Below are 12,085 nucleotides of genomic sequence, written 5' to 3' on the forward strand. Positions count from 1 at the left end.
CTTAGCTTATGTCCTAGAAATCTCTTTCTAGGAATAATCTGTTCCTTGTAGTAGTCAGCATCAGGGTTACCCTCTGTGTAGACAGATTGGGCCTGAAGCCCTGTGACAAATGAGAGGCAAAAAAATCATACCCTCCCTCTCAAAAAATAATGTGATGAAACTGTTTGTACAACAAAGACAAGGTGTGGTTTTTTTGTAAAAATTTATTGAGCATAGTCTTGAAGAGGTTATATAATAGCGTATACAGCATTGTATAGCATATACACTCTAGCATATACAGTGGTATGGTGTATATGTACTACAGTGTATACAGCATTCCAGGCCTGGGGCAGTGTTTGATAACTGCATAATGTCAGAAACCAAAAAGGAGACCGAGCCGATCGTATGTGAGTGGCAACATGTTTGGTTATATTTTATTTAGGGCTTACTATAACTGTTGTTGCTACTGCATCAGGCTAGAGGTGGAACGTGAAGGAAGTGTAAGGCAAGTAGAGTGCAGAATGCACTGTTTGAGGTCTGGAACATGGAAATGGAAGCTGGAGCTGTGACGTGCAGTCAGCAGGTACTTGACACAGAGCTGTCCACCCTGTGGCCATTTGGGTTCTTGGTTAAATGCAGGTGCTTAGTATTGACCTCTGTTGCAGCCTGAGACCGGTGAGCACTGGGAACACGTACCCCTCCTAGCTTTGGGTTAGCACTGAAGTGACGCTGCTTGCTTAGGAAGGTGCTTCCAGGCAAAGGAGCTGTTGGTCAGTAACGCCAGCAGTGCTGAACCAGCCCTCTCTTCCTCTTTAAGGCAGTACTGAGAGGCATTTATAGCAACATTGTGGAGCTTTTACTGTGGGAACTCAAACTTCCAGTTATCGCTAACACAGGAGGAAAAGCAATTTTTTTTTCTGCAGGTGCTGCTCTGAGCCTGATGAGCTGTGTGAGGAAAGGGGCAGTGGTGACTCCAGACAGGTACAAGGTGGGAGGGGAAGCCCCTGTGCACATCCTGTGGCCAAGGACTACAGGTTTCATTTCCAGCCTAGAGCAGCACAGAGTAGTAACCTCTGTGGTTGGTATTACATTTTGTTGGATGTGTGGATATGAAAAAGTTACTACAGTATAAAAATATCATCATAGAGCAAGAAATGGGACAGGTGACTTTGGAAAAAAAAAAAAAGGTAAGAGTCTCTGGATCCAGATCACTGAAGAAGTTACATGATGGGTTTCTTAGGTTAATACCATATAATCATAAACTAAAACCAAAAATTATTTCAAATCTAAAACATAAAAGTTTCCACATCAATTCCATTTCTTGTAGTGCATCTCTCATACTCAGCTATAAAGTATTTACAGGGTTTTACTCATTTACACAATATGGCTTTAACACAAAGCATCAAAATGTCTCAGAGCAAAATTCTTCATAAAACATTCTTTCTGAATATAAAGTTTGGCATTTCATTGAGTTGGCTGACAAAGCAGCAGTTGTTTTCTGATTGTGCTTTTTGATGACAACAAGCACAAAAGTTTGGTCGTTTCCATCAGGGTCTAAACTCTTAATGAGAGTCAGAGCTCCCTCTCCCTCAAAGCCCAGCTGAATATGTTTCATGAGCCACGGTTTCACAGACATTGTGTTGGACCCACGCGTTTGCCACTAAGGTAAGGAAGAGAAGGCCTTTCTTTTGGAACTCATATTAAGAAAGCAAGATGTATTTCTGAAAGTGCAGGTCTTTGGTAACAATAAACAAAATGAGCAAAGCGAGGAAGGAGGGGGGATTTTGCTGGGCACAATGTCCATCCAATTCTGTAGGGTGCAGTCAGACGGATGGAGGGAAAGGTCCTGTTGTGGTGGCACGTTTTATCATCGAGAATTCAAACGAGGAGCAACCTGCAGGAGAAGAAGGACAAGCTAGAAAGTGTGCTGGAAACAAAGATGCTGCAACAGTTTTAGCTCCTAAACATCTTTACAGTGCCCCAAAGACTGGCTTATAGAACTCCACTGTCGATGCCACAGTACATAGTTTGCTCTACTGTGAAGTACTGAAGCTGCGGTCTCGGCAGGAAACAAAAGCGGATCTTGGCAATTCTGTAAGTCAGAGGAGCCCACAGTGCCTGGGGATATATTGCAAACTTCTCCCTCAGCTAGCAGCACAAGGCTTTGCTTTGCCAAGGAGGGAGGGGCAGAACTGGAAAAATGTTGCTAGGGATGGTTTGAAAAGGCTGGGGAAAAAATTACAGGATGTATTTCTTCATAGTCTTAAGTAGTTACTTGGCTTGCTGCTACTGATGGCAAATAAAGAAGCATGACCCTCATCTGAGCACGCTTACACAAATCTAATCTCTTCCCATGTACAATCCCTAGGTGTTCACAGAGCAAGGAAAGCCTGTGGCAGTGCTATGTTTGTGGCCTTTTATAGGACGGACTGTCTAGTGAAGAGCAAAGCGCCAACGTTGGCGATGGCTGCTCTGAGGCCAGTCGGCCTGCAGGAGGACAGGAGTGGGAGCAGTCTGAATGTGTTCTGGATTTATTTCTGAATAACCTTTAATCTGACAATTCATAATTCAGTTACATGACTGTATCTGACTAGCAGGAAAGGCTACAAACAATCTGAGAAGGAAAGAGGATTTTTTTTTTTTCTTCCTGTGTTTTTAAATCCTCTTTCTAAAATTTGATTTGCAATGGAGTATAGCATTAAAGCCTGAATCTTGGGGAGAAAAAAAAAAGTGAGTGATAGGACAATCGCTTGATGAGTTTGCATGAGCCTGGCAGTCTGTAGCCTGCAGGAACAGTACAATGCACAGCTCCAGCTGGGGAAAGGGCTGGTAGACCAGGGCAGCACCTTCAGCAACTCATGTGGCACGTGTCCATCTGCTGCAAATACGGTTTAATGCCAGAATCTGGGTTTGGATCCACTGAAGTGAACCACCCACCCTTTCTTACCACCCTCGGCCTGTACTCACCACTGTTAGATGGCCATTCTTGGCTTTGGCTATAAGCAGTTCTGATCCCGATATGAAGTCAATTATGCCTTCTTTGCCTTGCCCAACTGTAAATTTTATGCTGTGAAGAGGTAAGAACAATTTTGATGACTATTTGTGACCTCTCCACTAGCTTAGTTTTACCCTTCTCCTGTGTGACTGCTTTGTATCAATGCTTAGCTGCGATAGATCTGCTCATTCACAGAAATGGAGCCTTCAGTAAGATGTATTTGGTATGTTTTGATGTTGTAGAGGGATGTTTCTGAAGCCCTTTAATGCTAAAGCAGAGCTCCCTTCAGAACCAACACAAGAAACCCAAGGCAGCTCCCGAGAGGTGTTTGGCTTCACTCACCTGCCCTGGTTGATGTTGACATTGTTGACTTTGTCTGCCTGCATGGCAGTTTTTGTTAGCGTCTCGATCACGTGGTCACTTTGAAGTACAACATCTCCCTGGGAGGAGAGAGACAATGGTTTAGTGTCAGTAGGGCAGAGTGATTGTGCTGTAATTAACAGGGACAGAACTTTGCCATAGGTTAGCATGGAAGACTGCTTCTCCAGGTGACCCAGGCTTGGTGGAGATCTCTGGGGCCTCTGTTGCAGGTCACACTGCACTGATGGCAGTTGATTTATTTATAAGGTCTCAGTAATGGGCACAAGGGACAGCACCAGTCCTGTTGGCAAACAAGTCACTGGTGAACCCCATCTGTGAGCACAATAAAGCGAAATGCTGCTTAGAGCTGGCACAAAGTTAGTTCCATGCATGTCACCACGTGTGCCCTTTCCCCCCTCCCCAGCTGGATCTTCTGCTTTTTGTGCCTTTAAAACTTTTTCTAGAGGTGGTTGGAGAACTGATGGATGAGTCCCACTACCTTCTGTTTGTTATCCTCGCAGTGCACGTGCAGCACAAACAAGTTGTCGCTCAGGCTGCTGACGGAGATGCCTGCAATAGAAAATGGCCATCTGACACCCCGCACATCACCGCTCGGATTCTTGCGCGTTTCACAACCTCTCCCAGGAACGCAGCAACTGTTGTTCCCACACCAAGAAACCCGACAGCTGAGAAGCTGCACAGAAGCACTGCACTAACATCAGTAGAGGGGCTGAAGAGGCTGCAAGGTGACAGGCCATCAGCTTCAACTCCTTTTTAAGATGGGAAAGAAACTTCCAGGTGCCTCTGTCCAAATGCCTGTTTACAAACTGTCATGGACTTGACAAAGGGATACTTTTGGCCAGTTAAGGGACCTATGGCCAAAATTTTACTTCTCAGCACCCACTGGACAGCTACTTCAGCCCAGCAGGTGGGTGAGTGCTGTAATTACTGGGGTACTAAGGGGCAACTGCAACAACGTGGTCACTGTTGTCCCCCCCGTGGCACTGCCAACATGCAGTAAGAAAGGCCAGAGGTGCTGTAGGAGCCCCAGCAAGTTGCCATTTCTGTGAAATCCTTGCCCTGCTGAACCCACACCCACCATACTGGTCCTTGTGGGTCCTGTTATGGTGCACTGACACCAACTTGGGCTCTGAGTTCAGCATTTCTACTTGCCCAGCCAGCCAGCAGTGCCTTCTGACCATGCAGTCAGCAAGAGGCTGAGCCTCTGCCAGGCGTTGCTCATGTTTGCTAAATGAAAAAAAATCCTCTCCCTGGGGTAGGTGGGTAGGGATTAGTTAAGGAGCACTGTGCTGTGTCTCAGGAGTGTCTGTTTCTTCACAGTTTATTTTTGGACTTTGTTTAGTATTGTGACACTAGATACAAACTGGATTAGCTATTTAAATGGAGCTAGCCCACCCCTAGCAGTGATGAACGTACCTCTCTGCCATAACAGTGTGTCACAGGAGTCACAGAACCCCAAATCAGGGTTGTCCTTGGAAACCACTTTGAATGGTGAGTTACAAATGCAGCAGATAGCCTCATGCAACTAACACTGAAATGATTAGCACCAAAATTGGCTGTGAAGAGGAACTGCAGCTGAGCTGGAGCTGAGGCTCTGAAGTGAGAGGTTTCAGACAAAGCCAAGTAATGAAGTACAATGCACCAGACACTCGGCAGTTTTCTCTCTTTGACCAAGTTCCCCCCTCTAAAAGTATCAAGTCCATGTCAAATATTTAGAAGGCTGAAAGCTGTAGCAGTGTCCCAAGCAGCTGCCATGTAATAATGGTGCAATTCCCCTGTGGTAGAGATGTGCAATTGGGAAATAACTTAGGAGGGGGCTTGGGGGAGATGAATTGAGTAATTTTTGTGACATGTTACAGAGTTTAATTTTAGAAAAAGTCAGTTTCAAGATATTACAGACTTGAAATGCTTGTCAGTATCAGATAATTCCATTCTTGTCCAGGACAAAGACAAACTGGTTATATTGTGTTATTACTTAACTGTAGCCAAGGCGAAGGCTGACTTCAGCCCAGTGAGCCAGAGCCCATCCACGTTGCCATTCTTACCTGTCAGATTGGCATAGTCAATCCGTTGTTTGATTTTGGATTCTTCAACTATGACAACAGCATTCTGGGTAAGAAGCAGCTGCCGTGCTCTTGCTTTGTATCCTTTCCGGTCATACTTGATCACAGGAACTGCATACTGAAATAAGTGTTAACAGTGCTAGAACTGCAACTTGTTTAACTGTCAGCTACCTTCCCTCTAGCCTAGAGAGTGTGCAGGAGTTACTGACCAGTGGCTGGTAAACTGGGAATGGAGACCACTTCTGAGTCCTATTCTCAGTTCTGCCACAGACTTCCTTGTTGACCTAGTGGAGTTCTGAACACTAACTTGATGACTACAGCTGGCTGTGGGCTTCAAAAATCCAGGTTTAGTTTCAGTCTGTGCAGGTTTCTCCTTTCCTCTCCAGACACACCAGCTGCAACCCTTTTAATTCTTAACTGACATAATTAAACTTGCTCAAATCTCCAAATCATGTTTCTGAGCCATCAGCTCTTCCCACAGACTATCTTCTAAGGTATAATAAGCTTAATATAATATAAAATTCTTGCTGTATTTTCTTCAGAAATCTAATCTTCTGATATTCTGCTGAATAACTCTAGAAGCTTGACAAAAATATTAGGACATGCATCTCACCTTAATGGCCTCATTTTCTAAAGCCTGAAGGACTTTAGCATTTATCTCTTCATTACCTGTAGTAAAACCAAAGAGGTGGGGGTTAGAAAGAAATTTCTAGCAAGAAAACAGTGGATTAATCCCCCTCTTCCTTATTCCCGTTAAACTTTACAACACCTACTCACCAAGTCGAGTGTTGATGAAGAGTCTAGGAACACTCTGAGGGTAATTGTCTTTTTTACCCTTAAAAATTTCACTGGCAATTACTTTTTGTTCCAACTGCAAGGACAAAAGGTGTATTCTTGTTTAGTATAAAATTTCTCCTTGATAAAAAGATAAATGTCTTAAGTGATGTTCCCTTTTTGTTATTTTTTAGCAGTCATCATCTAAGTCTGACCTCCTGAATCATACTAGTCACAAAATTACCCAAAATATTCCATACATCCCTCACATCTTCAACAGTTACCCTATCATTAAGGTAGGAAATTTCTGTTGTTTGGTTTTTTTTCTTTAATCTCAAAAGTATGCATCATATTTCTGGTTGGAATTGATCTGGACATGGCATCGAGGCTCTGGATTTTGATAATGCCCATGTTTAAAAAGGCTCAGAATTCTCCCACTGCACTGCTTCTCTTAAATTCTTCCTCCTTAAGCTAAAGTTTGTTCTCCTGTTCTACCTCATATGGCTTTTTTCATGTTTCAGATTTTTTTCCCCTGCCCGAAGCCTTTCAGCTAGTCAACATTTTTACTTTAAGTACTGACAGAAAAGTTATGTCGTTACTAGCACCTGTGTAACACATTCATTACAGCTCTCATCTACTCCCTCAATATTCTCCACCTTATCCTCTGCCAAACAGTACAGTTCAATCCGCTACCGTACTGCCCTGGGAGTTCCTGCTGACATGATTAGTCACCATAAACCTTTGGTCCCTTTCACAGGGGCAGTATTCCAGGATACAGTCACCCCACACAGCAAACATGACCTGTGCTCTTAGCTCCTGACTTGTGTTTTTTCAGAATAAGAACAAAACCAGTGAATGAGGAAACAGGAAAGCCCCTTTGCTTTATTTAGGGCAAATGGATGTTATGGGTGCTCTTGCACAGTATAATGTACCTGAGATGATTTACAGGTAAAATGTGGATAAAAGATATCCATGATTAGTGAGTCTGGTTTGCTGGGGAAAAGAAAGTGTTCTGCTGAGTTCCCACCTCCAGCTCAGTGATGGCTGGTATTAATCCTGTGTCCTTAATCACAGGCTCAGCCACCAACTAATCTACAGCATTTCATTACATGTGCTTAATACTTGGCAGGCCTTCCTAAGCAGTATGATATACCATGCAATCAAGAAAAGGCTCGATGGCACCTCTGACTATCATCTCCCAACAGTTACATCTAAATTGTTTAATGTATAAACTTCCTATTATGTCCTTCTACTGAGCCTTTTTTTAACATTAAAAAAATTCCCTCTCTACACCTTTCCATGACTAAGATGAATCAAATAATCAGTATAATTTTCAGTCTTTTTAGCTAGAACAGCAGCTGTAACTGTTCATATAACTTCTCTGTTTGCAAAATGACTGGGTTTGTGTCTGCAGAATTCTTACTCTCTACTTGATACGGTACAACCAGAATAATGCAGCTTCTTATATTTTTATCTTCCATGGGAAGAATAACAGGGCTTTTCAGTATAGAAATTATACAGGAGCATAGATATACAACACTGTTTAAATAGTATGTATTGAAATATGTATATAATGGTTTTTCTTTTATTTCATGCACATTGTAGCATTTAGTTTTTTTGTCTCTAACCTAAAAAGAATCACAGTGTTCTTGTGGAACTGTTAACCAGCCGCTGAAGAATGCAGTGATTCAAGAGTTCCTCCACCTCCCTGCTGCTTTGGTGGCTCCCTCTGTAGCAGCACCCTTGTCCCTCCATCCAGCTGCTCCCCTCCTTCATTTCTTATAATAAATAATGCTGAGAACCCCCTCCTGTTCCCAGGAACATCAGCGTAGTTTGTGAAATAACGTAAAGTTGTCTCGTACCTGCTGCTTCCACTCTGGGCTGATTCTCTTGCAGTAGGTCCAGACCATGTTCTGCATACAGAGCTGTCGCAGGAGCTGGGATGCCTGAAGAAGAAATCTCACAGTAAATGAAAGTAGCTCAAAATTACTGACAAACCAATATAAAACACTTTCATTACAGAGTTACTTTTAAAATTAAATAATAGGAAGTTTATTTTTGACCTTTCTCACAGTTGCCCCCCAACATTCTCCAGCTGCTTTAGAATGGAGAGTGAATACCAGGAGCACTGCACTTTCCAGCTGTCCCACCCAACCAAACAAGGGCCTTTGGATAACTGGGACTTTCTGCAATATTTTGTTTTGATCAGATAAAAACCCAATTCTGCCAGATGCAGAATAATAATGGCAATAGAGGAAGTTTAATATGTTCTTCACAGGCAACCGCACTGTCATTGCAGCCAATTTAACTGTCCAGAGGGAACTTAATTTGTTCTGAGAAAAAGGGAAGAAAGTTTCAGAAATGGATGAGAAAAGCAGTAGAAAATGGTGTTGCAACAGCAGCACACTCTCAAGAACCTTCAATACAACAGCTCTAAGAATTTTATAGATATGCTAATTACACCCATGTGATGACGTGTGGATTAATTCTACTAGTGGAGATGCTAATGCAACGTGGAACTTGAGTGAGAACCTGGCAGGAGGGTCCCCTCAGGCCTCTGGTGGCCCCTGGTCTCCAATACAACCCACCCCCCGTGACATCGGCGTGGGGCTGTGCCTACCTCACACAGTGATGGGGGGGGAGTTGGCCACGATTTGTCCAAAACGCTTTTTGGTAAATTACGCTTGAGGTTCATCAGGAAGGAGAAGCGGATGTAATCAAGGAAATACTCATTCTCTGGGCAGCGAGGGTGGTTCCGGTAAATAAAACCTTTAATGAACCTGAGGAAGAACAACATTTTATTACAAAATTAGAAAAGTGATCAAAGCTAGAGATATTTAGAGGGCTCTCCCAACCAAACCATTTTCTGGGATTTACTTAATAGCTGTAGTTTATTTTAAAAAAACTCTGATACTGTAGTGATGAGAGTTTATTCTTATCACCTTATTGTTAAGAAGTAAGTACCCATTTGATGGCTTGGGTTATTCTTTACACACCTTCTGATAGTCTCTACTGCCCACTTCTTCTTGGCAGCTTTTCGGCGTCCCAAGGTTCCCCGCCACCAGGACTGGATGGCTATTGCTAAAAATAATACAAAGATTTTGCACTAAGTGAGCTCCTTCATACCAATATTAACTCCATACAAAACTGGCAACAAAAAGTGCTCAGGAAAGCCCGGTCTGGAAATAAACAGCCTTCAGCATGGCATATGGGAAAGAACATAATTTAAGTTCTTAACAATATGATACAATGCATAACTGTAGCATATTGTTGTGGGCACTCAAACCATGCAGTCCCCCAGCACTGCCGTCTCCTCTCGCTCGCTCTCGTACCTGAGTGTTTCATGTGTAGGAATTTCTTTCGACGGTAGAAACCTCTCCATGTGGCCTGCATTTTTGTTGCTGAAATTACAAGAAAAACAGCAATTTGAAATTGTGACCAAGCAGATTTTGGTAGAAAAAGGGTCATCTTTTTAAACAAAAATAGAATAAATCAGAAAACAGACAGCTCACTGTCCCTGAAGCTACTGCAGCGTGTGTGACTCACCCAGACTCTGCTTCCTCACTTCCAGAGCATCTTCCGTTGCAAACAAGGTCTTGGGAAAGCGGATAAAAATCTTTGTTCTAGAAATAGAAATGCAGAATTAAGTTTAACGTGCTGGAGAAGTTTGCTTCCTGCCCTTAGCATCTCCTTTGGGATCTCTAATCTCTTCCTCCCCCATTAGATAGAGAAGCCTTATTTAAAAGCAATGACACGGACGTCCAATGATTCATCATCCCAAATTAAGAAAACAGAAGAACTAACCGTCCCATTTTGTATTCTTCCTGTTTGTAGCCAAGATGTTTCACCAGCACAGCCACCCCATCGTGGGGCCGTCCGTCCCACGTGGGCCACGTTTCTGGACAAAGGGATTTGTACCTGTACATTGACAGCAGAAGCAAGCTCAGGGAGAGAAATCCAGTCCAGACAGGTCACTGGGAAGGGAGAGAGAGGCCTTGCTTCTCACTCCCTCAAGAAAACAAGTCTTTTAGGTGTAAGGGCTGCCTCTTCGCTGTTCGGAACAGCTCCACAGCCTCAACATCTCTGAGACCAAGACCAGGGGGAGGGGGCAGCAGGGAGAGGGGAGTACAAGGTAATCCTACCTCTGCAGGAAAACTTCGTATTTTCTTCGATATGCAAACCCAGCTCTGCGCACTCTGAGGTTCTCCATCAACCCGAGGTATTTCACTTGATGTCGGATTAGAACTTCATCAAATCGATCTTGAGCGAGCATGAAAATAGAGAAACATGTTTAATATGTAGCTGTCCCTTCGTCTGGAGAAGGGGAATGCTCAGTTCTTGGTTCTGTCTTACACAGTTATCTTTAACCTCTAACCCATTCTCACAGGGCAAGTCCCACAAAACTTACTTTGTGTCTCCTGTCTTTCCCCCCTCTCCCTTTTTAATATACATTGATATTTAGTTCCAAAAAGAAGTTCTCCTTTAGGATGTTCTATGCATACAGGAGGAATAAATGAGTGAGAACAAAGGTCATTAAAAGGAAGTTACATAGGTTAATAATGCTTCACTTTAAACATGACCCTACTCCACCCAAGACCAGTGATCCCATTCTGATTCCTGGCTGCTGGTACTGTCACCACATCCCTACAAAAAGCTCTGGGACAGACCCAAAATGAAAAAAATCTTGCGGGACTTCTTCATTTGATCTCTGTTCTATGCCGCACTGACTGCGATCTAGCGGTCTGTATACAGCTGTCAGGGAAAAAAAAAGTCACCAGGGTCATACCAGCCTGTTTAGCATCGTTAGGTTTAATGCAACGAATGTAGGAGGGTTCTTTGGACATCAGAATCTCCATGAGCTTGGAGAGGCTGTTTTTAAACTGAGTTGCTGCCTAGGAGAAAAGAAAGAAAACGATGTATGAAGCGATGATGTAGAACTAGTACTTGTGACTGCAGAACAAATGTCAGCCTCCCAGCTTTAAATGTAAGAGGCTTGCATTTAGATTACCACGTTAGACAGGACATGTCTTTTAAAAAGGGGAAATAGTCCCACTTCCATCCAGCTCTGGTGTTCTTACCGTTTCAGGTCTTTTTTTGTCTGTCAGCTCTGTCCTGTCAAAACACTGATTTATAATAGGATTCTCAGAGTTGCACATGGTCTGCAGAGAGAGACGTTTTCAGAGATAAAGTACAGAGTATTCTTCAGAGAACTATCAAAGAAACATGGGACAAGACTGTTTGCTTGGGGTGTTTTGTTTTGTTTTGCTTTTTAATAATAAAATGAACTTTGGGCACCTCAATTTGACTTTTCATAGTGCAGCCCTACAGACGTGCATTCTCCAGGAGGAGTCTAGAAGAATCTTTTCCCTCAGGTGCCACCCCATTCTAAACTCAACTCCTCGTTCTGCTGAGTATTGGAAACATCCTCTATCCATACTCACCTCCTTCAGGTTCCGAAAGAGAAGGTCATTGTTTTTATCTAGAAAACCTGGAAGAAAGAGAAAGCGCTCAGGCTGCCACCGCTGTTCCACTGAACTTCACAACAAGGCAGGAATTTGAGATGGGGAAATTGATCTGGGTAATGAAATGATGTGTAGACATATTCTATGCCCGGATTTTTCTTTACTATATAGTGAAGCTGTTTTAATTCAAAGGGCAGAGGACGGGAGGAGGAGGAAGAGCGAGAGATGGCGGGGGTGATGCACACACTTACCTGCGACGCTGTAGGTGACCTCCCCAGCATAGTGTGACAGCCGAAACTCCTCCCGCCCCAGTGACTTGCGAGTCTTCTGGTCAGCGAGCTTGTGCCTGGTGTGAAAGCAAAGAAGTTTCCTGAGAAACAACCATTTGTTTCATGGCGGGGTTCACTTCAAAAAGCACTATGGCATTTGAT

General features: G+C 43.3%; 1 protein-coding gene and 1 long non-coding RNA gene across 6 annotated transcripts in view; one reads left to right on the forward strand and one right to left on the reverse strand.

Moving 5' to 3' along the window:
• Nucleotides 1–183: 183 nt before the first annotated feature.
• The window catches only part of MYO1C (myosin IC), a 58,437-nt gene continuing 46,535 nt past the window's right edge, over nt 184–12,085 (reverse strand). For all 5 annotated transcript variants that reach the window (XM_074889936.1, XM_074889937.1, XM_074889938.1 and 2 more), the window contains 18 exons: nt 11,906–12,000; nt 11,634–11,680; nt 11,271–11,351; nt 10,979–11,084; nt 10,335–10,452; nt 9,997–10,110; nt 9,739–9,815; nt 9,525–9,593; nt 9,189–9,273; nt 8,813–8,972; nt 8,055–8,138; nt 6,196–6,289; nt 6,032–6,087; nt 5,401–5,536; nt 3,834–3,904; nt 3,317–3,414; nt 2,947–3,046; nt 184–1,873 (listed from right to left, as the gene is read on the reverse strand). In XM_074889936.1, coding sequence (XP_074746037.1) covers nt 1,847–1,873; nt 2,947–3,046; nt 3,317–3,414; nt 3,834–3,904; nt 5,401–5,536; nt 6,032–6,087; nt 6,196–6,289; nt 8,055–8,138; nt 8,813–8,972; nt 9,189–9,273; nt 9,525–9,593; nt 9,739–9,815; nt 9,997–10,110; nt 10,335–10,452; nt 10,979–11,084; nt 11,271–11,351; nt 11,634–11,680; nt 11,906–12,000 — 1,618 coding nt within the window. In that variant the 3' untranslated portion in view covers nt 184–1,846. The remainder of the gene's footprint in view (nt 1,874–2,946; nt 3,047–3,316; nt 3,415–3,833; nt 3,905–5,400; nt 5,537–6,031; nt 6,088–6,195; nt 6,290–8,054; nt 8,139–8,812; nt 8,973–9,188; nt 9,274–9,524; nt 9,594–9,738; nt 9,816–9,996; nt 10,111–10,334; nt 10,453–10,978; nt 11,085–11,270; nt 11,352–11,633; nt 11,681–11,905; nt 12,001–12,085) is intronic.
• Nucleotides 1,880–8,044, forward strand: LOC141952490 (uncharacterized). The gene is made up of 3 exons (XR_012631635.1): nt 1,880–2,073; nt 3,856–5,468; nt 6,387–8,044. It is a non-coding gene; the product is annotated as an uncharacterized LOC141952490 (long non-coding RNA).

This window comes from Strix uralensis, chromosome 20 (assembly GCF_047716275.1).
Source record: "Strix uralensis isolate ZFMK-TIS-50842 chromosome 20, bStrUra1, whole genome shotgun sequence".
Lineage (NCBI taxonomy): Eukaryota > Metazoa > Chordata > Aves > Strigiformes > Strigidae > Strix > Strix uralensis.